The following is a 26617-nucleotide window of genomic DNA, read 5'->3' on the forward strand; positions in this document are numbered from 1 at the left end:
AATATCTGTGTGTATGTATACATAAATGTATATGTCTGTAGATCATATATAATAATATATACCATATAGTGTATGATGTAATGTATTATATATGATGGAAAATATTTGTCACATATACTGAATGGATAGATAGATATAGATATATCTACAAAGAGAGAGAAAGATAAGTTCCTAGTACCAAAATGTTTGAATGAGATAGCACCAAATTGTTCTTCTAAATATACCAATTGTGCTCTTATCAGTACAGTATTACAATTCCTGTTTAATTTTACTCGTGCCAACTTTGGACATTAAACTTAAAAATTATAATCTGCTGGGTGCAGTGGCTAACGCCTGTGATCTCAACATTTTGAGAGGTCGAGACGGCTGGATCATTTGATGTCAGGAGTTCGCGACCAGCCTGGCCAACATGGTAGAACCCCGTCTCTACTAAAAACAAAAATTAGCAGGGCGTGGTGGCGGGCACCTGTAATCTTAGCTACTTGGGAGACTGAAGCAGGAGAATCGCTTGAACCTGGGAGGCGGAAGTTGCAATAAACCGAGATTACGCCACTGTACTCCATCCTGGGCGACAGAATGAGACTCCCTCTCAAAATCATCATCATCATCATCATCATCCATTCCGTTGCTCCGGCTTCCAGCCTGGGCTGTCATCCTACACTAGTCCCACCCCTTAGACAGCTTCCACATCTGTTCCTATTTTTCACACCGCTACGCACATCCTATAACAAGCCAATATATGTTTGTTGAATGGATACATGCGTGAACGAATTGGTAGGGAGTAAAGTGAACTAAATGATGCCACGTGTGTTAATAATCACTGAAACATGTTTTCCATTGCTTCTGTTTTTCAAAGCGGTTTTCACAGCTTGAATTCTCTCCATTCAGCGTCATGAAAGCCCATTCGAAATGGACATCAGCTGACGTTTGCCTGCACGCATTTGCCTTCCTCCCCTCCCGCTTGTCCGCCTCTCTTTTGGCTGGTTTTCCTCTTTCCTGCAATCTCCCCTTTCGCTTCCCTTCCCTCTGCGCCCGCGCCCGCCTCCCAGCACGCTGGTCAGCTCCTCTCGCCCGCAAGTCCGCCTGGCCCCGGCGGCGCGAAGTCACGAGGCTGGGGGCGGCCGGCGGCGAAGGGGGCGGGGCGAGGCCAGGGCGCCGCAGCGCGCATGGGCGGAGCCAGGGGCGCGGGCCGCTTTGGTATATCCGCGCGTGCGCGGCGTCGCTGCTGGGCCAGTCCGGACGGAGGAGACAAGATGGCGCTGCGGGCGATGCGGGGGATTGTCAACGGGGCCGCACCCGAGCTACCCGTGCCCACCGGTGGGCCGGCGGTGGGAGCTCGGGAGCAGGCGCTGGCCGTCAGTCGGAACTACCTCTCCCAGCCTCGCCTCAGTGAGTATCAGAGAGCAAGACGTCTCCGGTCTTTGCTCCCTAGCCTAGCCTTTGCTCCCACTCACCTGCTTAGCCAGCTGGTAGGGTGCAGGATTTATTTTTCTCTCCCGGGTCTCCCCTCCGACGCTGAACCACTTGTCTCTTTAGAAGGAGATTTGCCTGTACCTAATATTTCCGGGAGGTGGGCTGAGGGCAAGAGCACCAGCAGGAACTTTTTCCTGGGGTTGGTGGGCTCCTGGCTATTGCCCTACACCCTTAACCCCTTCCCTCCCCAGCTTCCCTACTGGGGAGCATTCTCAGGCACTTGCTTCCCGTCCCCGAGGGCCACTTCTTGTCACTCCGATCTTAATCTTCCCCTGACTTCATTTGGATATCTAGGGGTCGAGGGAACGCCCCTTCTTCTCCCCTTCCCCTGGTGAGGACCTCAGTGGGGTCTTCAGCTACTACGGAGGGCAGACGGTAGAGCCATCGCTGGCGTGGTCAGGCCTTTCGTGGATGGAGGTCAGGCCAGTTAGCCAGAGGGAGATGTGGCTTGGTGTTCGGTGGAGGGGCTGCTCCACAGAAGGACACCTAGATATCAGAGAACGCTAGAGCTGAAAAGTACCTTGCAGGTCATCCAGTCCAACCCTATCATTTTACAGGTGAGAAGCCTAAGGTTCTGGAAGGGGTAGAATTTGCCATGCTTCAGACACTTATTGGCAGAGCAGGGACTAAAAATCCAGGTTCTTAAATTCCCGTTGGGCCTTTTTCTACCCTTGCCTCTTCATTTACTGACCAGTTAACCGAACTTGGTTGAATGCAAGGTTCTTTGGGGAAGCCAAGTGGCTTTGTCCATAGATGGTGTGTGTGCATAGGCTTAAGTGTTGTGATTATTTAAATAAAAAGACCTTAATGAACTAGGTTTAAGTGGATAGCTCAGCAATTCCAAAGAAATGGTTCTTGATTACTAGAGAATGCAGTTGTGTAGCATCTAACTTCACAGCTTTCTTGGGAACTGGCAATGAGCCCTCGAAATAGACTTTTTTAAAAACTGGGAAAAGCACATGATGTTTCCCCGGGTGGTGAGGCTACATTTTCACTGGTTAATTGCCAGAGTGCCTGTCTCTAGGTGGCCGATTGGTTAAAAAGGATTTCAGATGAAGGGTGTTAGCCTGGGCGATCTGAAGCCTGACTAATCCACATCCTGATCTGTCACTGGGTCATGTGATGGCACTGCAGTGTGAAGAAAAAGGAAAACATTTGATTCGGTGGATTGCTGAGATGTGCCTTTTACCCTGGGAATTGTTCGAATTAGAAAATGTATGTTGGGGCTTATCTGAGCTGAAGTAGCTACTTCAGGAAATTGGCAGATGTTGCATTCTTATGCAAACCTTGAAAATAAATTTATACCTACGAATTACAGATTCTCTTTTATTAATTACGTTTGTATGCATTGCTTTTCTTTGGGCAGAACAGATGGACATTACTGGTGCCTCTCAAAAGAGGTTATAAAGGTGCAGTAGTCAGTTTCCATATAATTAATCATTTCAGAGAATATCAACTGAAATAATGTTGTTTAAAGATACTCTCTGATTAAGATTGTAAACCTTAAGAGAGATGAATGTGATTTCTCCATAGTTTGTACGTACTTAGGCAGTTGCTGAAGGATTTTTCCAGACGTTATTCTTGACAAAACTGTTGTAGCATAGGGCTTCACACTGAACTGTTAGAGGTCAGGGACCCTTTTTATCCCCACTGCCTAGCATAGTGCCTGACACATAAAATGTGTCTTGTTATTGTGTAACTTGCATTTAAACTCCTTGCTCGAATAATTCGGTGGATAGATTGTGAACATGGGCGGAATCAGAGCAGGGAGTTGAAATGCCTGGTTGAGTTTCACTTGTATATCCGTGTTATTCTAAAAAGCATAAATGATAGATATCATACTTAGGCTAGCAACTAACAGCATTTGAATATCTTCTTTTGCCATATTTTTCATTCTACTCAAAAGTTGTAATTGCTTCTGAGTAAATACTGATTAATGTCTTAATGTTTGTGGTTTTTTTTTTTTTGTTTTTTTTTTGACGGGGTCTCACGCTGTCGTCCAGGCTGGAGTGCAGAGTGGCGCGATCTCGGCTCGCTGCAACCTCTGCCTCCCCTGTTCGAGCAATTCTCCTGCCTCAGCCTTCCGAGTAACTGGGACTACAGGCTCGTGCCCCCACACCCGGCTAAATTTTTGTATTTTAGTACAGACCGGGTTTCACCGCGTTGCCCAGGCTGGTTGCGAACTCCTGAGCTCAGGCAGTCTGCCCCACTAGGCCTCATAAAGTGCTGGGATTACAGGCATGAGCCACCACGCCTAGCCAACCTCTTAATTTTTGTAAATTGATTGATGATATAATTTAAGGGGATATATAATTATAGTTATTGTGTGTGTGTGTGTTAAGACAGGATCTCACTCTGTTGCCTAGGCTGGAGTGCAGTGGTGTGAGCTCAGGTCACTGCAACCTCCACCTCCCAGGCTCAAGCGATCCTCCCACCTCAGCCTCTCGAGTAGCTGGGACTACAGACGGACACCACGACCTCCAGCTAATTTTTTTTTAATTTTTATTTTTTATTTTTGGTAGAGATGGGGTTTCCCCATGTTGCCCAGGCTGGTCTCCAACTCCTGAGCTCAAGAGATCCGCCTGCCTTGGCCTATCAAAGTGCTGGGATTTCAGGTGAGAGCTACTGTGCCCGGCCTAAAGCTTCACAATGAACCTTTAGAAGTCAGAGATCCTTTTTGTGTCCCCACTGCCTACCACAGTGCCTGACACATAGAATGTGCCTTGTAATTGTGTAACTTGTATTTAAACTAAAAAAGTGGTGGTTTTTGAATGAAGAAACGGAGTAATGTTGACAGCTCCACTGTACAAATTAGATCCTTTTTAAAAATAGCCTCAGCTGGGCACAGTGGCTCAAGCCTGTAATCCCAGCACTTTAGGAGGCCGAGACGGGTGGATCACGAGGTCAGGAGATCAAGACCATCCTGGCTAACCCGGTGAAACCCCGTCTCTACTAAAAAATACAAAAAACTAGCCGGGCGAGGTGGCGGGCGCCTGTAGTCCCAGCTACTCGGGAGGCTGAGGCAGGAGAATGGCATGAACCTGGGAGGCGGAGCTTGCAGTGAGCTGAGATCTGGCCACTGCACTCCAGCCTGGGCGACAGAGCGAGACTCCATCTCAAAAAAAAAAAAAAAAAAATAGCTTCAAGATTATAGGACTTTTAACAAGAGATAGAAAACATATTCAGGCTTGAAATTAGGAAATTATCTTGAGCATTTTAGTTGAATTTCTGAAGTCACAAGGAATGAAAACTTGATTTTCTCTTAAAAGGAAAGGTTCAACAACATACGTAGAGCTTTTGGATGCTATATATTTTGAATTCGGTCGTCTCCATTTTTCTTGAGCCCCTAAATCAACTGACCTTAAGTTTCTTATAAGGCAGAGCTAGCCCTGCAAAAAGTCAAAATAGGAATCTTCTCCTTGCTTTTTTTCTAGAACCTCTTCTTTAGGTGCCCACTGCTCATGGTGTGGATCTTTACTCTTCTTTTACAAGAGAGGATGATTGCTCTGGGTTTTTGTTTTGCTAATAAGGTGGAGGCTAAAAGACTAGGACACTTATTATGCAATGGCTGTCAACTTTTTTTCTGAGTGTTTCATAATCATTAAATGGTGTTAGTAGTGTTGAACAGTCTCCTGTCCTGCAGGAGGAAGAGGATGTCGTCTGACAAAATACATGCTCCTTAAGACCTGTGTAGATTTTGGGTTTTAAGTGTTACTTCATAAATACTTGTTGTCTGACTGATATGACAGTTCAGAATCAAAGCCAAGACATTTTGGTTGTAAAATATGTTAAGAATGTAATGTATCTTCTGTGTAGTCAGAAGTTCTGATTATCCCCCGTACACCCACCTGCGGACTCGAATTCTTGTTCATTTGGAGAGGAGTGGTCAATATTTTGGTAAATAGAAATATTTAGGTAATTTGCAAATCGGTTTTTGCCTTTTTTGAAGGGCATCTTAATGTCTTTGACAGCCATGCTCTAAACTGGTATCTCTGTTTTGGGCTGTTAATGGTAATGATGAGGAAGTCTGGAAAAATACTGTCGAGAGATAAAAGGTAGTGTTTGTTATCATTCTGCTTGGTTTTCTCTGCAGATAGTTTTAGTCCCATGGAACAGAGCTGTAGTTTTATATAAATTGTCTTTTAGTTTCCACTTGTCGTCCAAGTGCTAGAAGCTGTATGATCTCCATACTTTTTAATTGTACTGGAGACTAAGGCCAGAAATAATATAAGGGTCATAGAGTACCAATCCTAAGATTCAAGAAAAACAAAACAGTTAGAAGCCTGGCTCCCCCATTGAAAAACAAACTTACCAGGACCTTAGTTTCCTTAGGGTGCATCAGCCTTGCCTATTGTGTTAGCCATTTTCTGTTCCTTTTAACAGAAAATCTGCAACTGGATCATTTATAAAGAAAAGGAATTTATTTCTTAAAGTTCTGGAGTCTGGGAAGTCCAAAGTGGAGGGGCCGCATCTGGGGAGAGCCTTCTTTCTGGTGGGACTTGAAAGAGTCCCAAGGTGGTTCAGGACATCACATGCTGATGGGGCTGAGAATGCGGAGGCACTAGCGCAGGTCTCTCTCCCTTTTGTAAAGCCACCAGTTCCCTTCAGAGGATAACTCATTAACCCATGAATGGATTCATCCATTGATGAGAGCAGAGTCCTCATGACCCAGTCCCCTCTTAGAGGCCTAACCTGTCAATACTGCCACATCGGGGATGAAGTTTCAACTTGTTTTGGAGTTTCCAAGGGGATATTCAAACCCTAGCACCCACCTCATTGTGTTCTGTGAAGGTGAAATCAGATAGCCTATTTGAAGATGCTCTGTAAAAGCATGAAGCTCTTTACAGCCATAAAGCTGGGTCACATTTTTATCTTATTTGGATTATAACATGTCTTAGCTTCGTTTTTATATGTCAGTTGAATTTAAACCAAACATGTTTAACCTCTGGTTTGTTTCGAAGTGTCTCCTCATCGCCTCATGTTTTTCATGATGTTCAATGCAGGAAAACGGCTGAATCACCTCCACCAGATATTCCATTCTCTACTTAAACTCTTCCAGTAGCTACAACTCCATTGGAAAAAGATTGTTTTGCGATGATGACAAAGCGTAGACACAGGGAAATATTCGCTGGTGTGAACAGTAAAAAACTGTTTTTCATAGCTAAAATTGCAGGCTTGCGAAACTGTTTTGGGTGGTATCGCTTCATAATTCTTAGAAGATACCGTACCACAAGAAATGGACCGGTTCAGTTTTAGAATTTGGGCTGTAGTAGAATCAAAGAATAAGTGGCCCTGGAGCTAGAGTGTACACGTTCAGATCCTTGGGCTGGTTGCTTGTGTCCTTGGGCAAGACACAATAATTTCTCTGAGAATCATTTTTCTCTTCTGAAACTTAGACTAATGATAGCTAACTCATATGTCCGTTATGGAGATTAAATGAGAATTCCTGAAAAGTACTTACTAAATGTATGTTGGTGTTATCAGTTAACCTGCAAGGTTACTTATTGGCTTTTTGAAAGGCTAGATACACTGTTGCAAATTTAAAGACTTTTGAGGAAGTAGAATCTTGCCTTCTGTAGTGGAAGTCAACTTGATTCACTGTTTCCAGAAAAAGCTGTGACTGGTGTTTCTTTTTCTTGGTCATACTTTTGCTCGTGACTGGCAAAATTTCATAGTTTGGAATGAGCTTGAATTTTAAACATGAGATTCTGAAGCTTTATTGTTGTAGAAATTAGATGTATAAAGGAGATACAATCTTGTCAAAAAAATAAAGAGAATTTTAAGAACCTGATGTATTTTACTGATGTTTCCTTTTATTCAAAACAGTTTATTGTAAATCTTAGTGCCATATCCCCTCCCCCACCCCAGCTGTTTGGTAAAGGTTTTGGAAAGGTCTACGTTTCTGCATTTCTGAAAACTGGTTTCAAGAAAACATATTTCTAATGTAGCTCACTTTCCATTTCCACTTGGCAATCTTAGAAAGTCATTGAAAAACAATGTTGGGAGTCTTTTTAAAATGAGAACAATGAAGAAATCTTTTAAAGGGTTGGAATTATGTTTTTAAAGAGTATTCGATCATTTTAAAACAGTAGGGATAGTTTTCATAAAAGTGGCAGAAAATGTGGCAAATGGGGTCTTTCTAGTAATCTAGGGGCATGATTAATCCTTTCACATGGCCATCCCTCCAAGTAGCTTGCTTTTTATCTAAAGTGAAAAACAAAAAACAAAAAAACGCTTCCGCTGGGGGGCCTCTATTGAGACAGTTACAGTACAATTACTGATATATCCAAGCAAATATGTGATGTCTGGATTTAAACGTCCTGTTAGCAGGAAAGATGGAAGCCCTGACAGTGCCGTCTACTCCGTCCCCGCATTTGTACCAGGGCTCTGGCTTCCCAGCCTGAGGCTGAAGGAATTGTAATTTTAAATTCCAAAGCCCCTTGAGTGGACAGACTGGTCAGTAAATGGTTTCCTCATTCTTGGGAGTCCACATCTGTGCCAGGAATCTCTGTGCAAGCTCATTATAAGACCTCAAAAGAAATCTAGCAAGCGAAAAATTCCCAGTTGCTAGACAGCTTCATATTAATTATTTTAGGCCTTATAGTAAATTTTCTTCAAAACTTTGGTTCATGTATTTTTTTCAGTTGTTCTGCTTATGAAGTTTAGTGAATTTTGTAGGTGTCTGGTAGAATTACTGTCCCCTGAGTGTTCTTACACCTGATCTCCCTTTCACTTGCCATGCAGGTGTGATAGGTGAGGGCTTTGGGTAGGTAGAGTAGCAGTTTATTCTTAGGGCGCACTTCACAGTGGAAAACAACAGTTTCTAACCTGGCAGTAACATTTGACTTTTTTTAAAAAGGATACTTTTCTTATCTTGTTTGACCCCTGGACTTTCTTTCCATTGCCTACTCCCTCCTTCAAAAGCTCTTTTCCCTTAGTTTTTATGACACCATTTAATTATGGCTTTTTACCTTGCAGGCTACATACAATTTCTCCAATTTCCTTTGTGACTTTGGTCACTTCTGCTTAACATTAAGAATTCCCTTTCCTCATCTACTTAGCTAAATGCCACCTCCTCTATAACGTTTTTACTTTTCTCCCTGAGATAGGAACTATTCCCCTGTTTCTGCTGTGCTCCCACAAACCCTCTACAGGCCATAGTTAGAGCCCTTATCCCATCACATTCTAACTCTACCCCCTCGGGAAAGACCGAACTTTCAAAGGCAAGCAGAGTCTGTCCCTCTGTGTCTTGTTTTTGTATGCTGGGTGCTTAGAACAATGACTTACTCTTACTAAGGATTCAAAATATTTTTGGTTGGATGACAGTTATGAAAAGTTCTATAGGCACAGACATTTTTATAAATGCATTGAAAAATTTTGTAACTATTTGAGTGTTGCGTATTCTAATAGATATGATAACGTAGAAAGGATTTTTGGTTATGCCAGAGAGCTAATTTAAGCTTTTGTGCTGTTTGACTAAAGCTGACTCTTTTGTATTTCTTTCCAGCATACAAGACAGTATCTGGAGTCAATGGTCCGCTAGTGATCTTAGATCATGTTAAGGTAATACCACTATCTGTTATGGTCTATTTATGTAGTTAAAAATGTGGCATTAGGTCCTATTTAGTACACTTTAAATTTTTGTTACGATTTTTAAGCCATGCTTTAGACTGAGTGTCATTCAGTCTAAAGCCCAGATACCCTGATACCCTTGGCTATCATATACCCTGGGCTAAGCTTTTTACCTGAGCTGTTTGACCAAAATATCATCCAAGAAAATAATTTCTATAATATGTTTTCTAGAACAGTAATTATACATTGGCTACTGGGGTAGGTCAAGGAGAGGTATACAATTACTAGTTTGTCGAGAGAGGTTAATGATGCATTTGTGCTTGGCATGTGACCCCTCTGGAAGCAGAAAATACATCGAGAAACATTTCTTAAAAGAAAGAGCAAAGTGCGTTGCCTCTTCTGCTTTATCACTAAGGTATTATCTTTGTGTGTGATAAGGTACCTGTAGAAACTAATCTCAAGATGAAACCTAGCGAGTTTACCTCCTGACTGCAGTTTGATATGTGCTGAAGATTGATTCAAAGCCATAATCCAACTTAAGTTGTACAAGATTTAGGCAGGTGCCCATTAACATTTTGTGAAAGAATACAGCCTACTCTTTTGTTTTTTGAGGACAATGTTAGGAAGCTTTGTTTGTTTCTTTTTATTTTAATTGTTTTCTATATTCTTTGTTAAATAAACTTTTGGACTCATTTTTAAAATACAAATTTTTTAATATTACTAAGTATATTATTCAAACAGCTCAAAAAATATTTGGGCTCAATAGTGTTAAGTGCTGAGCCCAGTACAGAAAATAAAATGGTGAACAACAAGAATGGGGTCTCCCCTAGTTGAGCATAGTATAGTGGAGATGCAGATACGGTATCAGTGTCTACTTGGTACGTGCTGTGAAGAGTCAGGTGGGGTGCTATGAAAGATTATACTGGGAAGGACTTAGAAACCGTCTCTGAGGAAGTACATTTTAAGAGACCTAAAAAAGCTTCATTGACTATTACATTGGGGTATAGTTATAGGTGAGGGAAGACTGGTAAATTTTATGTAGTTGTAGAAAAATCTATTTAGACCGTGAGATTTATAGTGATTTGTTTTGATTTTAGATTTTGGCTTTTGTTTTTAACATAAAACATACAGGATCAAGGAACGGATAGTCTCAGGCAAATTATATCAGAATAGAAGAAGATGAAGCACTGCTGCCAACTGATTTTGTGAAGTTAGCATATATTTGACTCCAAACCAGGAAAAGGGTAGTATTAGAAAAGAAAAATAGCTGTTCTCACTTATAAACACAGATGCCAAAATTCTTAATACATTCATGTTAGATATTAGCAAAAATACCTATGTAAAATATCAGCAAAAGTAGATAATTTGATGTTAGAAAATCTAACAGTGTAATTCAACACATTCATGGAATAAACTAGAAAAAGCTTATATTCTTCTGAATAAATACAGAAAAAAATTTTGATGAAATTATTTATTTGTTAAAAGCCTCTTTGAAAATAAGGAATATAACAAACTTTTAACCTCTTAGTGAGTATCTACCATAACCTGCAGCAAATCGCATACTTCGAAGATTCTATAAACATTCCCATTAAAATCAGTGAAAGGAAAGCAACCGTTTCCTCTCTACTGCTGTTCTCAGTATGTACTTCACTTCTGACACCAGATGTGTGTGTTTTTTCCTGTAACAATTCAGTTCTTTGGCAAACACCTATTGGATGCCCTGCAATTAAATCAGTTCTGACACTCACTGCAAAGAGTTGGTGTGTACCCCACAGGTTAAGGCCTTAGTCCCACAAGACTGCAGTCCACTTCAGATGCCAATCAAAAGTAGTGGCTCCCCAGGTTACCCACAGCTTCTGTCCAACTTGGCTACAGATTGAAGATTCCCTTCTGAAGTTTGGTAATTCGCTAAAATAGGTTTCAGAACTCAGAAAACCATTTACTTACTATTACTGATTTAGAGTATGTTAATATATTAATATTACTATTACTGAATAAGAGTATATTGAAGGATACAAATGAATAGCCAGTTAAAGAGATTATCGTAGAGTGAGGTCCTGAAGAGTCCCAAGCACAGAAGCTTCTGTCCCCGAGGAGCTGGGGTGGACCACCTTCCTGGCACGTGGATGCATTCTTGCTGCCCAACCCAGAAACTCTACAAACACCCTCAGGATTTTTTTTGAAGACCTAAGCATGACTGGTCAAGTCCTTAATAGCGATGATTAGTCAGTTTCCAGTACCACTACTCTATCAGGAAGTCAGGAGATGGGGCTGAAATTTCCAGTCCTCACTCAGCATCACTTTCCATCTTTCTGCTAAAAACCCAGTGCTATGGGGAAAAGAAATTAGGGTACAAAGGGAGAAGAGAAAAGGAACCGCCATCATCATTTCTTCATAATCTGATTAAAGAATCAGAAAACCCAAGTCATCCAGTGGCAGACAATTAGAAACAATGGTAGAAAACAAGGTACTGGATACAGGATCAGTTTACAAAAAGTTCTAGTGTGCTGTATGCCAGAGTAACTGTTTACAGAAAACTATAAAACATTGTGAAAGACCATAAAAGAAGACCTGAAATAAGTGAAGATTTCATGTCCATGAAGGAAAAGACTCAATTCTCCCCAATTAACACAATCAGAGAAGAGTAATTAAAAATGAGGATTGGGTTCAGGAATAAGCAGATATAACAGTGGAACACAGTTAAGAGCCCTGAAATCAACTCTTCACGCACGAGAATTCAACTTGGTGAGTTCAACATTACAAGGCCGTGGGGGACACTGTGCTGCTCAGAATATTGTTAGGGCAATTGGTTTCCCATATAAAAATGAGAAAGATAAAATTAGTTACCAAAAATAAATCCAGATGGATTAAAGATCTAAATATAGAAAACAAAACATAAGTCTAATAGAAGAGAATACAGAAGACTGTTTTTACGACTTCAGACTGTTTTCCAAACAAGACACAAAAGGCAAAAATTCGTAAAGGACCACAGTATGTTTTATCACATAAAAAGTGTTAAAATTTTTGTATGACAAGATTCCATAAGCAAAGTCAAAAGACAGGAAGGAAACTAAGAGAAGATATTTGCACAAGGATTAATATAGAGAATCTATAAAACTTCTATAAATGAATAAGAAGGATTTACTGGATAAGTGAAGAAAGGATATTAATAAGCAGTTCATAGGAAATGAAGTCTGAATTACCAGTAATATGAATGAATAGTTGACAATGATAAGCATGGAAAGTTCCTCAGTATTGGTAGAAGTCAGGAAAATGCAAACTAAAAAGATGCCATTTTTATTAAAATGGCAAAAATTACATTTAAAAGCGTAGATGGGCAAAGATGGAAAGGATACTTTTTTATACTGCTAGGGAGATTGTAAATTAATAAGGTTCCTTTACAGAGTTAGTTTGGCAGAAAAGGGGCATGGCTTGTATGTGGCCCAAACCAAATTTTGGCTTGTGTGAGGAGCCACACGTAAGAATGCTCATTGTAACATTTTTGTGCTCGTGTAAATTTGGAACAACCCAGAACTCCTCTGGTAGAACTGCTGAATAAAATGTAGTGTAGTTACCTGATTTAACTGTACATCTTCTGTTTTAACATTAATTCTAAGGTGCCAATATCTCCAAAGGGTCTTACAACCAATGGCACATCATAGTTTAATTGGCAGTTTTTTATTTTTCCACATCACACAGAATAATGAGGCATCTTTCAGTAAATTATGTTGATAAAATAAGTATTAACATGATGGAATGTCACGTTAATATCAGGTCAAGTGGAAAACAAATTGCAGAATGATAAGTACATTGCCATTTATGTAAATCACCAAACTACATTTTTTGGAGACATGTCTTTTTAAAGAGTAAAAATGGGTTAGAGGAATATGTATCTTGTTAGGAGAACTAGATTGAGGATGAGACTTAAGCATTATCTTATTATAATAGTAATTATTATTTAGTAACTTTTTTTTTTTTTTTTTTTTTTGAGACAGAGTCTTGCTCTGTCAGCCAGGCTGGAGTGCAGTGGTGTTATCTTGGCTCACTGCAACCTCCGTCTCCCCAGCTCAAGCAGTTCTACCCCAGACTCCTGAGTAGCTGGGATTACAGGCATGTACCACCATGCCCGGCTAATTTTTGATTTTTAGTAGAGACAAGGTTTAACCATGTTGGCCAGGCTGTTCTCCAACTCCTGACTTCAGATAATATGCCCATCTTGGCCTCCCAAAGTGCTGGGATTACAGGCGTGAGCCACCGAGCCTAGCCTATTTAGTAACATTTTATTCTTCCCCTATCAACCGCACCTGAAGCACACAGTTGATTATACACACAGCCTAGAAAGCAATCATCAGTTCTAGGTGGTGGGAAGATGTTTATCTGTACCTTTCTGTAGCCTCAAAACTATAAAACATGCATGCAGAGGAAAAGCAATACATTTAATTGCCATGTTTTCAAGGATTTAAGACCCTTCTTCTGTACCTTATGCTTTGTTTGCTAATATACGTGTCAGTGATGTGTGTTGTAAGGACTTAAACTACCTGAGGATATTGAAAGCTCTCAGCCTAAACCTGTATCTGTGGAGAGTAGGGGGTTGCACATTCAGACACACCATGGTAGAGACAGAGCATGTGTAGTAATTTGGAGGGCTTTCAAAATGGGAGTTATTGATCCTTTATTTTTTTTCTCTTTAGTTTCCCAGGTATGCTGAAATCGTCCATTTGACCTTACCAGATGGCACGAAGAGAAGTGGGCAAGTTCTGGAAGTTAGTGGTTCCAAGGCAGTAGTTCAGGTAAGTTTCACCTGGCCGGCTGAACTGTTGCCTAGCTGCTGACACAGAGGGAACACTACTTGTTTCTTTCTGTGATGATCATTGTGTAAGTGTTTTTAGAGTCTTTAGAGATTGGTTACCGGCTGCAGGGAAAAATAATTATCATTGCATGTTTTGTTGTTCAGTGTCAGCCACCTAGCTCCACTTAGTCCAACAGCAACACTAATAAAATGGCTTTTTTTTAAATGGATAGAAATAGTCATGTAGAAGGAGAGAGATGAAAAGCAGAATTCAGTGATGATGTGATGAAACCAAAAGAGTATCTGTCTGAGTCTCTTCCTTTAAATTGTCTATACAGTTCCTAATTTTTAATGTTACCTCACTATGGGTGATGGCAGTTTTCTCAATAACATGTTCCCCTTAGAAATAGTCTAAAGCAGGGATTGGCAAGATTCCTGTAAAGGGCCAGAGAGTAAAGCTTTTAGGCTTTGTGGGGCCAACTAAATTCTCTTACATATTCTTCCTTCTTTTTCTGTCTTTTTTGAAACAACCCTTTAAAAATACATATAGTAAAAAATTAAAAAAAAAAAACAAAACATGCTTAGCTTGTTTATCAGACTTGGCCTGTAGCATGAACCCTTGATCTAAAGGTTGACAATTTGATTTATTATATGTCTTTGCTCATTATATCAAAAGTAGTATACATTCGTGTATTTTATTTTATAAGGGCTGTTTAACAGATGGATAAAATGTGAATGCCCATGATCTAAATTACTTTTACCCTTCTGATTAATTCTTTTTCTTGATAGGTGTTTGAAGGGACTTCAGGTATAGATGCTAAGAAAACATCCTGTGAGTTTACTGGGGATATTCTCCGAACACCAGTGTCTGAGGATATGCTTGGTAAATGGATATTATTCCTTCTAAGCTGAGATCTGTTTGCTTTTAAACATCTTTCCATAAGGTCTTTTAAAAATTATGAACGTTTGAAAGTCAGCATCTACTTTGTCCTGTCTTGTTACTGATTTCTAGGTCGGGTATTCAATGGATCGGGAAAACCCATTGACAGAGGTCCTGTTGTACTGGCTGAAGACTTCCTTGATATCATGGGTAGGGACAGTAGATGGATTTCTGTGTTTGGGATAAAATAGCCTCTCTCTGTCTTGTACCTTTGCCAGATAGAGAGTGGTGTTTGTGTTATCATTTAAAGTAGATAAGCAACACACTGCATAGGTTATACATTATTTTATTATTTAATTATATTTTCTTAGAAATTATCTTAAAGTTTTATGTATTAATATTTTAAGATACTGTAATATATCTAGGATGTGTCTGAAATGTATATGGTAAAACCATGAATTTGAAATTAGGACTTCTTGGCAGGGTGCAGTGGCTCATGCCTGTAATCCCAGCACTTTGGGAGGCCGAGATGGGCGGATCATGAGGTCAGGAGATGGAGACCATCCTGGCTAACACGGTGATACCCCATCTCTACTAAAAATACCAAAAAAAAAAAAAAAAAAATTAGCTGGGCATGGTGGCAGGCGCCTGTAGTCCCAGCTGCTTGAGAGGCCGAGGCAGGAGAATGGCGTGAACCCCGGAGGCGGAGCTTGCACTGAGCCGAGTGAACCACTGCACTCCAGCCTGGGCAACAGAGCGAGACTCCGTCTCAAAAAAAAAAACAAAAAACAACAGACATTAGGACTTCTCTCTTATTTGCTATACCTTTATTTTACTTTAGGAACTTGAATTCTATTACCCTATGTTTTGTGCATCTACAAAAGAGTAAAGGAAAAAATTAGTTCAAGTTTTGTATTTGAAAACTAACTGATTTTTTTTTTTTTTGTAATAGAGAGCTGCTTTATGTAGTTCTGGTCTTCTGGTGCTTTTCCTTTTCTTTTAATTTGATAGGATTTCTAATTTCATTCATGAATATTGTGCCAACATGTTAAAATTTTCCTTTCTGGAAATACATTAGGTCAGCCAATCAACCCTCAATGTCGAATCTACCCAGAGGAAATGATTCAGACCGGCATTTCAGCCATCGATGGAATGAACAGTATTGCCAGGGGACAGAAAATTCCTATCTTCTCTGCTGCTGGGCTGCCACACAATGAGGTGAGGACTGGGATCGCTTTGCTATGAAACTTAGCAGGCAAGAATTCCTAAATGCTCCACTGTTACTGAGAAACCAAGTAAAGGGTTTTCAAAATAAATACTCAGTGTTATTATTTGTATAATCCAGTTACCTTAAATCTTTATTTATGCACATGTCTTCTTGCTTACTCTTGCATATCTTTGCAAAAAGTACAAAATAGTTTCATTGAATAAATCCCCTAAAATGTCCTAGTTTCATTTATGATTCAATTCCAAAACGTTTACAGTAAAAGTTACTTTGTGATAGAAATGTTATTTTAGATTTCAACTGAATTCTTCTACTTTGCTCCTCAGATTGCAGCTCAGATCTGTCGCCAGGCTGGTTTGGTAAAGAAATCCAAAGATGTAGTAGACTACAGTGAGGAAAATTTTGCAATTGTATTTGCTGCTATGGGTGTAAGTAGATTTGTTTGTTTTAGTATGATATATAAAATTTTGCTTGTGTTATGAGAACAATGTAGTAAGCTGTACATATATAGTTGAGTTTTTCTTTAGGTAAGGAATTTGCAGTCTGGCATTTTGGCCAAACTAAGGACTAAAATTTGGCATTTGACTAATTTGAAATTTAAAAATAATGTTGTTTGTGCCCCAAACCGGCTTTTTGTTCTGTTGGCTTTTGTGAAAACTTTTGGGGTACTTGAGATTTTAAAAGAAGGAACAATTCAGATCTGTAGCTTGGCTTTTATCACAAATAAATGTTAAGGATTTTTCTTCTCCCAGCACTGATGAAGGTATTGTTATTTAGGTAAACATGGAAACTGCCCGGTTCTTCAAATCTGACTTTGAAGAAAATGGCTCAATGGACAATGTCTGCCTCTTTTTGAACTTGGCTAATGACCCAACGTAAGTAAACAGAGCTATTTCTTTCTGTGGCCCAGACTCGGGATCAAAAATGTTTCTTAAGGTTGGGGAGGTAAACTGTGGTAATAACAGCGTTTGGACCTAGCGGTGAGGTAACCCTGTATTTAAAGTCCAGCCCTGCTTCCTGATAGTTATCTGGCATTGGGCAAATTACTTAGGTTCTGAAGCTTGTAAAATGTGGCAACTGATACTTGTCTCATGGAGTTGTTTTGCATATTAAATGAAATCATACTTAATATATTACCTAATACACAATCAGCTCTCTGTAAATGATTTCTTCCTCTTACCTGAAAAATCTGGCTTTCATTTGTTCCCTGTCTCTCTCCTTCCTGCCCCCCGCCCCATGACAGTGTTGAGAAACCATACAACTGAGAAATTTGAGACATTTATAAATAACTGTTAATACCTTACTTAAGAATTTGTAAAGTAACAATTGCTTTACTCTCCTGAATTTATTTAAAACTTTAAAAGGGGAATTGTACTGTTGTTTCCAGAATCATTTCTTTTTGTCTTTTCTTTTTGGTCTTTTGGTTTGAGTGGCCTAAGACTTAATAAGTTCCCTTTCAGCATTGAGCGAATTATCACTCCTCGCCTGGCTCTAACCACAGCTGAATTTCTGGCATACCAATGTGAGAAACATGTATTAGTTATCCTCACAGACATGAGTTCTTACGCTGAAGCACTTCGAGAGGTAACTTGTTCATGTTTTTCCCTCAGTTAAACAAAATTGGTTAATTTTCAGGGTTAACTTGTCGCTTTGCAAGTTTTCATTATTCTTCAATTATGGTTTTTTAATTCCACTGTTCATATATTAGTAGAATGGCTTAATAAATCAGAAAGGAAAATACTTCCTTTTTGTCAACGTGGTAGAAGTGATTAGAGGATAAGATTTAAATGGTTAGCCTGTGTATCATACTGTCACTATCTCCATGGATTAAGAAATGATTGTAAAAGGGAGTAAAAAATTCAAGCTGTTTATTCAGTTACTCTCCCGGCAAGTTCTATTTCTGTCCAGACTGTTAATTTTTAACCCTTTTTATAATTCCATTTTTAATGAAGTTAATATATTATAAAGACCATACTCTGACAGTACTCTCTTCAGCACTTTTTTCTTCAGAAAACCCAATGTTTAGGAACAGTATTAAGATTCTAGCAGGCTGGGCATGCACGGTAGCTCATTCTTGTAATCCCTGCACTTTGGGAAGCCAAGGCAGGAGGGTCACTTGGGATCAGGAGTTCACAACCAGCCTGGGTAACATAGCAAGACCCTATCTCCACAAAAAAATTAAGAAATTGGCCGGGCATAGTGGCACACACGCCTGTGATCCCAGTTGCTCAGGAGGCTGAGGTGGGAGGATAGCTTGAGTCGAGGAATTCGAGGCTGCAGTGAGCTCTGATTGTGCCACTGCACTCCAGCCTGGGCGACAGAACGAGACCTGTCTCTCAAGAAAGAGATTCTGACAGTTACCCCTAGAAGTTTTGGGGTATTTTTTCTAATACAAGTTACTGAAATTTTGAGTAAGTTACTCTTTTAAGCACATAAAAAGACTTCTGAAGAGACAGGCTGTATCAATACCTCGCTTCTTAAAATTCCCTCAGTGCTGTCACCATATCTTGCTCCGCTATATTGCTGTTTCTGACTAACTCTAGTCAAGGACTAACTTTTCTCCCCCATCCATCACAGACCAATACTTTTGTAAAATACAATAAAAATGAGTTATTACAAAAGTGAAGTTTTAAATAGATATATAATTTACAAATGCAGATTTTAAAATTAGTAGATTCAACAGGCATAAAATTATTCTGCCAGATTGCCCTGAAAGTTTCTAAGTGCTTATCTTGCTTTCTCTGTGATCATTGCGCATTGATAACAGCTGGTCTGCAGACCGCACTGCGAGGAGCACTGCTGTAGCAGGCTCCTTTGAAGATGCTAGAGTAGCACTTAGAAGTTGCATTTCATAATGCTTTAGGGTTCTAGTTGATTGTAGGTTAACATGCATGCCTGTAGTCTAGTATCCATGTCTCTAAGGGAAAGATCGTTTATCACCATTCTTATTTTGTGCAGTGGAATGGACTCCTGACTTTGTGACCCTCAGAAATTGTTTAATTTTTCTGACCCTTGATTCCAACTGTAAATTGGAGGTAACGCCTTCCTCATAGGGTTGCTGTGAGGATTAAATTAAATAATGTTGTAAAGCGCAGCAGATGATTCCTGGTGTACATTTCCTTCCCTTTTGACCTTTTTGGGATTAGGTTAGATAAATATGGCTAGTTCCACCACGTGGAATAAATTTTGTGAACCAACAATCTTTTCTGTTTTAAAATTAACTTCCTTTGATTTATAAAATTGCAAACAGATTTTCTTCTAGCAAATTATTTGAAAACTTACGTTATGGCAGTATGATTTTAGCAAAAACCTTGTGGTCCCCCATTGTCAACATTTTTGTTACAGAATACTTTGAATTCATGTTGCTGGGAGATTTTTCTAAATCATTCTTAAGGACAGTGTTTAAAATGAACATGATGGGATTTTCAACTTTGGCATGTTCAAACAAACATGTTCTAACCAAGCTCGTTATAATCTGGTATGTGATATTCTTCTCCTTGACCTGCTGTCAGGTTTCAGCAGCCAGGGAAGAGGTTCCTGGTCGACGAGGCTTCCCAGGTTACATGTATACAGATTTAGCCACAATATATGAACGCGCTGGGCGAGTGGAAGGGAGAAACGGCTCGATTACTCAAATCCCTATTCTTACCATGCCTAATGATGGTAAGTTTTGGTATTTGGATTATAACACACCTAATCTTTTTAAGGAGAGAGAAGACCCATCTTTCTTTTTGAGTTGAAATTATTTTGAGAACACATCCCCTAAGAGTTTATCTTGGTTATTTGTGGCTAAATAAAACATTTTTCATTTGAAAGTTACCCATAGTTGTTATCCTTTTGTGGAGGAAAAGCAATTTTCTTCATAATTTAAGTTTTTAACTTTCTTTTATTAGGTACTATTGAGTGTCTGCTGTTTGCAGGACACTGTTCTAAATGTAAAGAATGTTTGAAAAGAATTTATGGTTTCTACTTAATGTAAGTTACTCAGTCTGACTGGGGATGTTTTTTATGCGTGTGCCCCAGTAATTTAAGATGGCCATGTTAAGTGCCACATGAGGAATACAGGTAGAAGCTCCACAAGACTTAGAGACAGATTTTTTAACCAAGGGCTGGTTAGAAATGACTTTCCAATGCCTGTCGGCGTGTGTGCTCAGGGTGGCTCCTGGGGTACAGCTGTTTAGAATTCCTCTCCTGTATTGCCTTTTTGTCCTTATTTCAGTTTTTCAACAACGCTTTTACAAAATACGGTAAGTTATTACTTACTGTCATTGAGCACTGTTCTGAGTGCTTTATAAATATTCACTCATTGCTCCTCATAGCAACTTTGAGGCAGATGCTGTTTGAGGCACGGGGAGGTAAAATGATTTGTTGAGGTCAGCAAGTGATAGATTTAGGACCCAGTTTGAGTTCATAATTCACACTGTTACTCTCTACTGCCTCTGACGTGAAAATGATTTGTTCCAGGGGAGTAGCTACAGAATGATGTAATGTAACAGATTTGGAAATGTGTTGCTTTGTGTGACCTTTTTGGTGCAGCCCTGCTAGTGTTTACCTCTCTGTGTCACATGCCTACATTTTGCATGGTGAAATGTTGTGTATCCATCTGACATAGCTTATGAGCTAAGAATGTTCTCAGTATACATCAGGTTGGCAAATTTCTATAAGGGAACTTTGGGTTTAAAATGAAACTTTACTTATATTGAGAGGGGAGAGCACTTACCTAGGGGAGAGTATTTTTTATGAATGCAGCCAGTTTACCTCATAGAGCCAACACGCATCTAACTGCTGCAACCAAACTCAACTGGCCAGTATAGTTGCCGTTAGCCACATTTGGCTATTTAAGTTCAAGTTAACTAAAATTAAATAATTGAAATTAAGTTTTTTCAGTTTTGTTAGCCATGTTTCAAGTGTTAGATAGCCACATTAGGCCAGTGGCTACCGTACTGCACAGCACAGGCACAGAACATTTGCAGCATCACAGAAAATGACTCTAATAACTACTCTTCTAAGTAATGTTATAGGTAGTACAGATGGACTTCTTGTGGATCTGGTTCTGGGAGATGGCTGCTTTAAAACTCATAACCTAAATATGCCATGCTTAACATCGACTGTCTTCCTCTGGTAGATATCACTCACCCAATCCCGGACTTGACTGGCTACATTACAGAGGGGCAAATCTATGTGGACAGACAGCTACACAACAGACAGGTACTGGACGCAAGCAGTGCTCTGAAACTTGCAGGCTTGCTCATCCATTACTCTTCAGTGACTTGGATTTTGCTTTTGGGAATTGCTTTGCTTAGAAAGTATCAACTTGAATTGTTTTTAATGTGGCTATCAAATTGTCATTTCTGTTATCTTAAATTCTGGTGTGGGCAGAGCACCAGAATTAAGAATCGTCACTTTTCTTTATTGTGTCTTAAAATGGAGTCACTTGTCTTCAACAACTTTTTTGGGAATTGTGTTCCTTAATGGTATCATCTACCAATCCTGTTATTAATAGAAAAAAATGACTTTTCCATGCTTCTCTAGTAGATGCTGACTTCTAAAATCAGCTTTTAGGAATTACAGTTGATCTTTTTATTTCATATATAATTTTTTGAGTCAGTTCAGAAGACCATTTTGACTCAATAATGTGGTAGTACTTACCAAACAGATATTGAAAGTTTAGTTTTTTAAAATAGTCTTGTACAGTGTTATGGATGAGACTTTTTTGGATTTGATTCTTGAAAGAAATACTGTGCCATAAAGTGTTTCTTGCTACCTTTTCTTCCCAGGAAGAGACAGTAGAATTCATCTAGGAGACAAGTGCAGCAGTTTTCTCTGATTTAAGATGTAGTAATGAATTTCAAATGCTTTTTGTAAAACTTGAGTATTGTACTTAAATATAGTATTTTTTCCCCTCTCATTCTACCCAAGATTTATCCACCTATCAATGTGCTGCCCTCACTATCACGGTTAATGAAGTCTGCTATTGGAGAAGGGATGACCAGGAAGGATCATGCCGATGTATCTAACCAGCTGGTACGTACATTCTTCTAAGAATGGTGTTTGAAAAAAATGGATGTCTTTCTGCTGTCTTACATCTCTTGTCTTTCACCCTTACCACTTTTCCCCATCCACATGGAATTTTAGTGTAGACTTGGTGTGAAATACATAATCATTCATTAGAACCACAGCAGCCTTTTCTCATAAGGATAGATGCTGATGATCAAAGTTAGCTTGAAACCCATGTCTAATGCTATCATGTTTCCAAATAAAAAGCCAAGCAATGAGATTGTTTAAATTTTTTATTAGCAATTTTAGTGTTAATTATAGAGTATTCCTGAAAGGCTGCTCTCACCTGTTTCTTGCTCAACATACTAATAAGCCATCACCAGAATACTAAAGTGTACAGTTTTACGTAGGCTCTGAAATCCTTGATTTTTATAGTCATATGAGATTGTACACTAACACAAATAAAGAAAAATACTATGGCCATAAAGTAGAAGTGGTAAACTTAGTGATATCACAGATTTTTTTTTTTTTACTAGAACTTCAAGATGGATTTCTCCATGGTTTAACTATGGGTTCTGATTTTTCAAGTGGTCTACAAATTTTGAGCTCATTAACATTGAAGAAGTGTGTTTTTTGTAGAGCATTAGGAGTGTCTGTGTATTGTATGCCTGAAGACTCCTTTCTGAGTGAGAATATAGTCCTTCTGGTACTTTCATATGAATTTTATGTGAATTGATTTTGTAAATTCCTTTTATGGGCTCTTGTGAGGAAAACTGGAGCAGTACATTCCTATATCCCAGATGACTGAACATTTTGATAGCCTCTCTCTGCTGATGGGAGCCTTTCTTTTCTTTAGTATGCATGCTATGCTATTGGGAAGGATGTACAAGCCATGAAAGCTGTCGTTGGAGAAGAAGCCCTTACCTCAGATGATCTTCTCTACTTGGAATTTCTGCAGAAGTTTGAGAGGAACTTTATTGCTCAGGGTAAGATGACTGTTGTCTTACAAACATAAAATGCCTCGTATGTAATTTTGAAAACTGCTTTCCAAGCCTGAGGGAATTCTCATTGGTTTCTATGCAGTTATTTCTCTGGTTAGAGAAGAGGCTCTGTCACCTGCCTGCCTTAACCCTCTGGCTTCTCCTCTGCCTTCTAAATATCTTGGGAAGATCTTGACTTGATTTTCCAGTTACTTAGCTGCCATCGCACTGTTTTCCTTCTTCCATCGCCCTTCTGAATCCTCCTTCTCAGGCCTTCTGCTGTGCAGCTTCATTGCCAGTTCTCCTTGCTGCTGACTTCTTAGCAATGATCTGCTTTGACATTTGGGGCTTGGGACTTTCGTGATTCATCCATATTTATCTCTTTTTCTCATTTCTTACCTTCCTGCCTCTTAATTGTTAATAATCGAAAAAGTTCAGTTACCTGTTCTTTCTGCTTTCCCTCCCAGTGCCCACTTTTCACTCTGCTGTGGCTCTACAATGTGTGGGCCTTTACCCGCTGTGCGGACCTCTGATTCCACATCTCCAGCTGCCTTAGGAACACCATGTTGTTTATGCCACCATCCCGAGGCTCAGTGTACTCAGATCAAAGTTTTTTTTTTTTTTCCAAGTGACCTGCCTAGCAGTGCCCTTTCAATTTTTATCTACCTCTGGTATAATCATTGTTCCAGTTAACCCAAGCTCAGTAACTGGGCATTATTCTTAACCTTCTTTGCTTATTCTCCAGTGATCAATTATTTACTGATTTGTGTTGTTTTCCTTTGAAATATCTTACCCTATTCGGTTTTTATTTCCATTATAATACCTTAGTCCTGTATTTCTTAAACGGTAATATGCTTTTGAATCAGCTGGAAATCTTGTTAAAATGCAGAGTCAGATGGAACAGACCTTGGTGGGGACAGAGATTTTGCATTTCTGTGAATTCCTGGGTGATGTTGAAGCTGCTGGTCTCTGACCACTCTTGAGTCCAAAGGCCCTAGTCCAAACCTTTGCCCCATCACCCTTGGCCACTGGTGCCAACATTTTCACCAGTCTTCTTGACTCCCTGTGTGCCATTGCCAGAGTAAATATATTACTAATTTGATTGGTTGTCCCTCTATTAAAAAAACCTGTAATGGTTTTTATGACGTAGCATAGGCAGGATTTTCAAGCTGTTTTGCTTGGTCTCTCCCATCACCCCTGCTAATGCTAGTGATACTCTCTTAACATCAGTGGTGGTTACAACAGGTGTGTTTACTTTGGAATAAATGCATCAGGCTGTATGCTTAGGATGTGCACCTTTCCAGTTACATGATACATTATTATTCAAATCCCCAAAATATTCATGATTATTGGAATGTTTTTAATGCAGAACCTGAATATCTTAAACAAAATAAAGTTTTCATCTAGAGAAAAGAACCCAGACCTCCAGCCTTGGAATCAAAGAATAAGATTTATGTGTGGGGATAAGGATGATTCTGCCACCAAAAATAATTTTAACAACTTGGAAAACCACTGACCTTCAGATAGTGATGCCCTGGAGAGGGCTGCGTGTATTCAGGTGCTTGACTGGCGTTTATGGCCTTCTGAGCATCTGTGTTAGTTGCCTTCAAATTCAGCCTTTTCTCCTTGTGTGAACCTTCTGTGCTAGGGAGACTTTTCTCACTAATCTCTGGACAAAACATTGATTCTAGTTACCATTGCTCAGGGATGCTACCCAGTTGTCAAATCTCAGATCTATCTCCCCATCCTCTCCTGCAAGACTGCTCCTGTCTCAGCCCACCCGCCTCTTCCGCTTCTTTGGTTCCTTATGATACTCACTGTCTGTGTCCTCTTTTCCTCACTCCTTCTCATTTAGTCTTGGGAGTCCCAACTTTTTTTTTCAATATATATTTAATACACTGCTAGTCATGTAACAATACATACTGAATAACACTGCTAAGTTGGAAGTCCTTTGCATTTATTAATTCAATCTCAATTTTTTAAGGTCCTTACGAAAATCGCACTGTCTTTGAGACTTTGGACATTGGCTGGCAGCTGCTCCGGATCTTCCCCAAAGAAATGCTGAAGAGAATCCCTCAGAGCACCCTCAGCGAATTTTACCCTCGAGACTCTGCAAAGCATTAGCTGCTGCTTCTGCACTGCCCCACACTCTTGTGAAATACTGGTTCTATTTTCTTTATTCCTTTTGCGTTCCCCAATCCCCACCTTTGTGTTGGAGTTTACCGTGTTACCCTGTAATTAAAAACAAAGAATAGGTAACATATTGTGCCAGTGTTGCAACGTTTTAAACTGCTAACAGACCTTAAAATATCCCTTTCAGAAAACCTGGGTCCTCAGTGCTATGTTTAAAGTAGCTGCAGGGATGGAGTGGCGTTTTCTTATTGCTGTATGTATTGTACATAGCGGAGTAGTTAGTTACCTGATAACGGTCTCATTATTTGGGTCTCTTAGACCTTACCTCTCAACTCCCTCAAGAGTCTCTGAAGTTGTAATGCTTTGGTCTCTACATTAGGGGCAAGATCCGGTCTAAAAGAAGTCTCCTTTGAGAAGGGCCAAGAGGCTCTTTCCTGAGTGTTTGCTTTCAGTTTGTTGGTGTGCCTGTGTTGCTGGGCTGTGCTGATGCTTGAAGCAGATGGTTTTGACTGTCTACTTGCTCTTTCCTGTATAAAGAATAGATGAGTGAAAGCAGTTTTCTTTTTCTCTTTAGTACATATGTATTGGGATTCCTGTGTCTTACAGCTCTCCCTCTCCAAATAATACACAGAATCCTGTAACTTTTGCACAGCTGGTGTCTGTCAGGTAGCAGTGAGGCCCCTTGTCTTGTTGATCCTTACTGGGTTTCCAAGCAGAGGGGTCACGTGATTAAAATCGCTAATAGAGTTGTTGTTTGGGGTGCAAGATAAGAAGAAAGAAAAACCTACAACCTTTCTACATTCTGACATACTAACAGTGGTTTAAGTTTCTAAAGTGTTTACCAGATGCCGAAGGCAAGGTGGGGAGCAAACGCACTTATGTTTACGGATATTTTAAACTCTGTTAGAGAGTAGCCTTTGAAAATCCCCAATTTTGTTCTGCTTTTTGACCTCGCTCTACCTTTTCAGGGTAATCTTTGTGGCACAAACGATAGCATTTCCAAGCTTTAGAGTTTTCTGAATTCCTGCGCCTTCCTGAACGTGAGCCCTGAGCGATCTTCTATGCAGTTCTGCCATGTGTCCTGTTTGGTCTCTCTGTGTTCTTTGTTACTTGGGTGCAATAGCGACTTCCCTACTCCGTGCATTCCATCTTTCATGTTGTGTAAAGTTCTTCACTTTTTTCTTTGAGGGGGTGGGGGTGGGGGGAGTCAGCATGATTATATTTTAATGTAGAAAATGTAACGACATCTGGATATAAAATGAAATAAATTAAATGGAAGTTAACTAAAGTGACTCTGTATCTTCTAACGAGGAAAGCAACAAGCAAATATGTAATCACGCATCTCTTCAATTCACAGCTCTGAGCATCATAACCAGGATTGGGAACCAGCCCTTGTATTGTAGGGACAAGGCTTCCAGACTGCCCTTGCCGCTCTTTTCAGTACCGTCCCTTACAGTGTGCTGTACTTTGATCCAGGGCTGAGTGTTCCTACAGGTGCTCCCCAGCATTCCTCATTTCAGACCTTATCAGACCTGTAGAGCCCATCTGCTGTGAGCAAAAGAGGGTAC

The 26617-nt window shown here is 39.8% G+C and overlaps 1 protein-coding gene across 1 annotated transcript; it reads left to right on the forward strand.

The window, feature by feature from the left end:
- The first annotated feature begins 1172 nt into the window (after positions 1-1172).
- ATP6V1B2 (ATPase H+ transporting V1 subunit B2) lies at positions 1173-26327 on the forward strand. The gene is made up of 14 exons (XM_033227132.1): positions 1173-1389; positions 8981-9036; positions 13737-13835; positions 14624-14717; positions 14847-14924; positions 15793-15932; positions 16266-16367; positions 16717-16814; positions 17400-17523; positions 19452-19602; positions 21065-21147; positions 21859-21963; positions 22793-22922; positions 24901-26327. The coding sequence occupies exons 1-14, from the start codon at positions 1254-1256 to the stop codon at positions 25038-25040; spliced, it is 1536 nt and encodes a 511-aa protein (XP_033083023.1). The 5' UTR covers positions 1173-1253; the 3' UTR covers positions 25041-26327.
- Positions 26328-26617: the final 290 nt, after the last annotated feature.

This window comes from Trachypithecus francoisi, unplaced genomic scaffold, assembly GCF_009764315.1.
Source record: "Trachypithecus francoisi isolate TF-2019V2 unplaced genomic scaffold, Tfra_2.0 Contig01440, whole genome shotgun sequence".
NCBI classification, from domain to species: Eukaryota; Metazoa; Chordata; class Mammalia; order Primates; family Cercopithecidae; genus Trachypithecus; species Trachypithecus francoisi.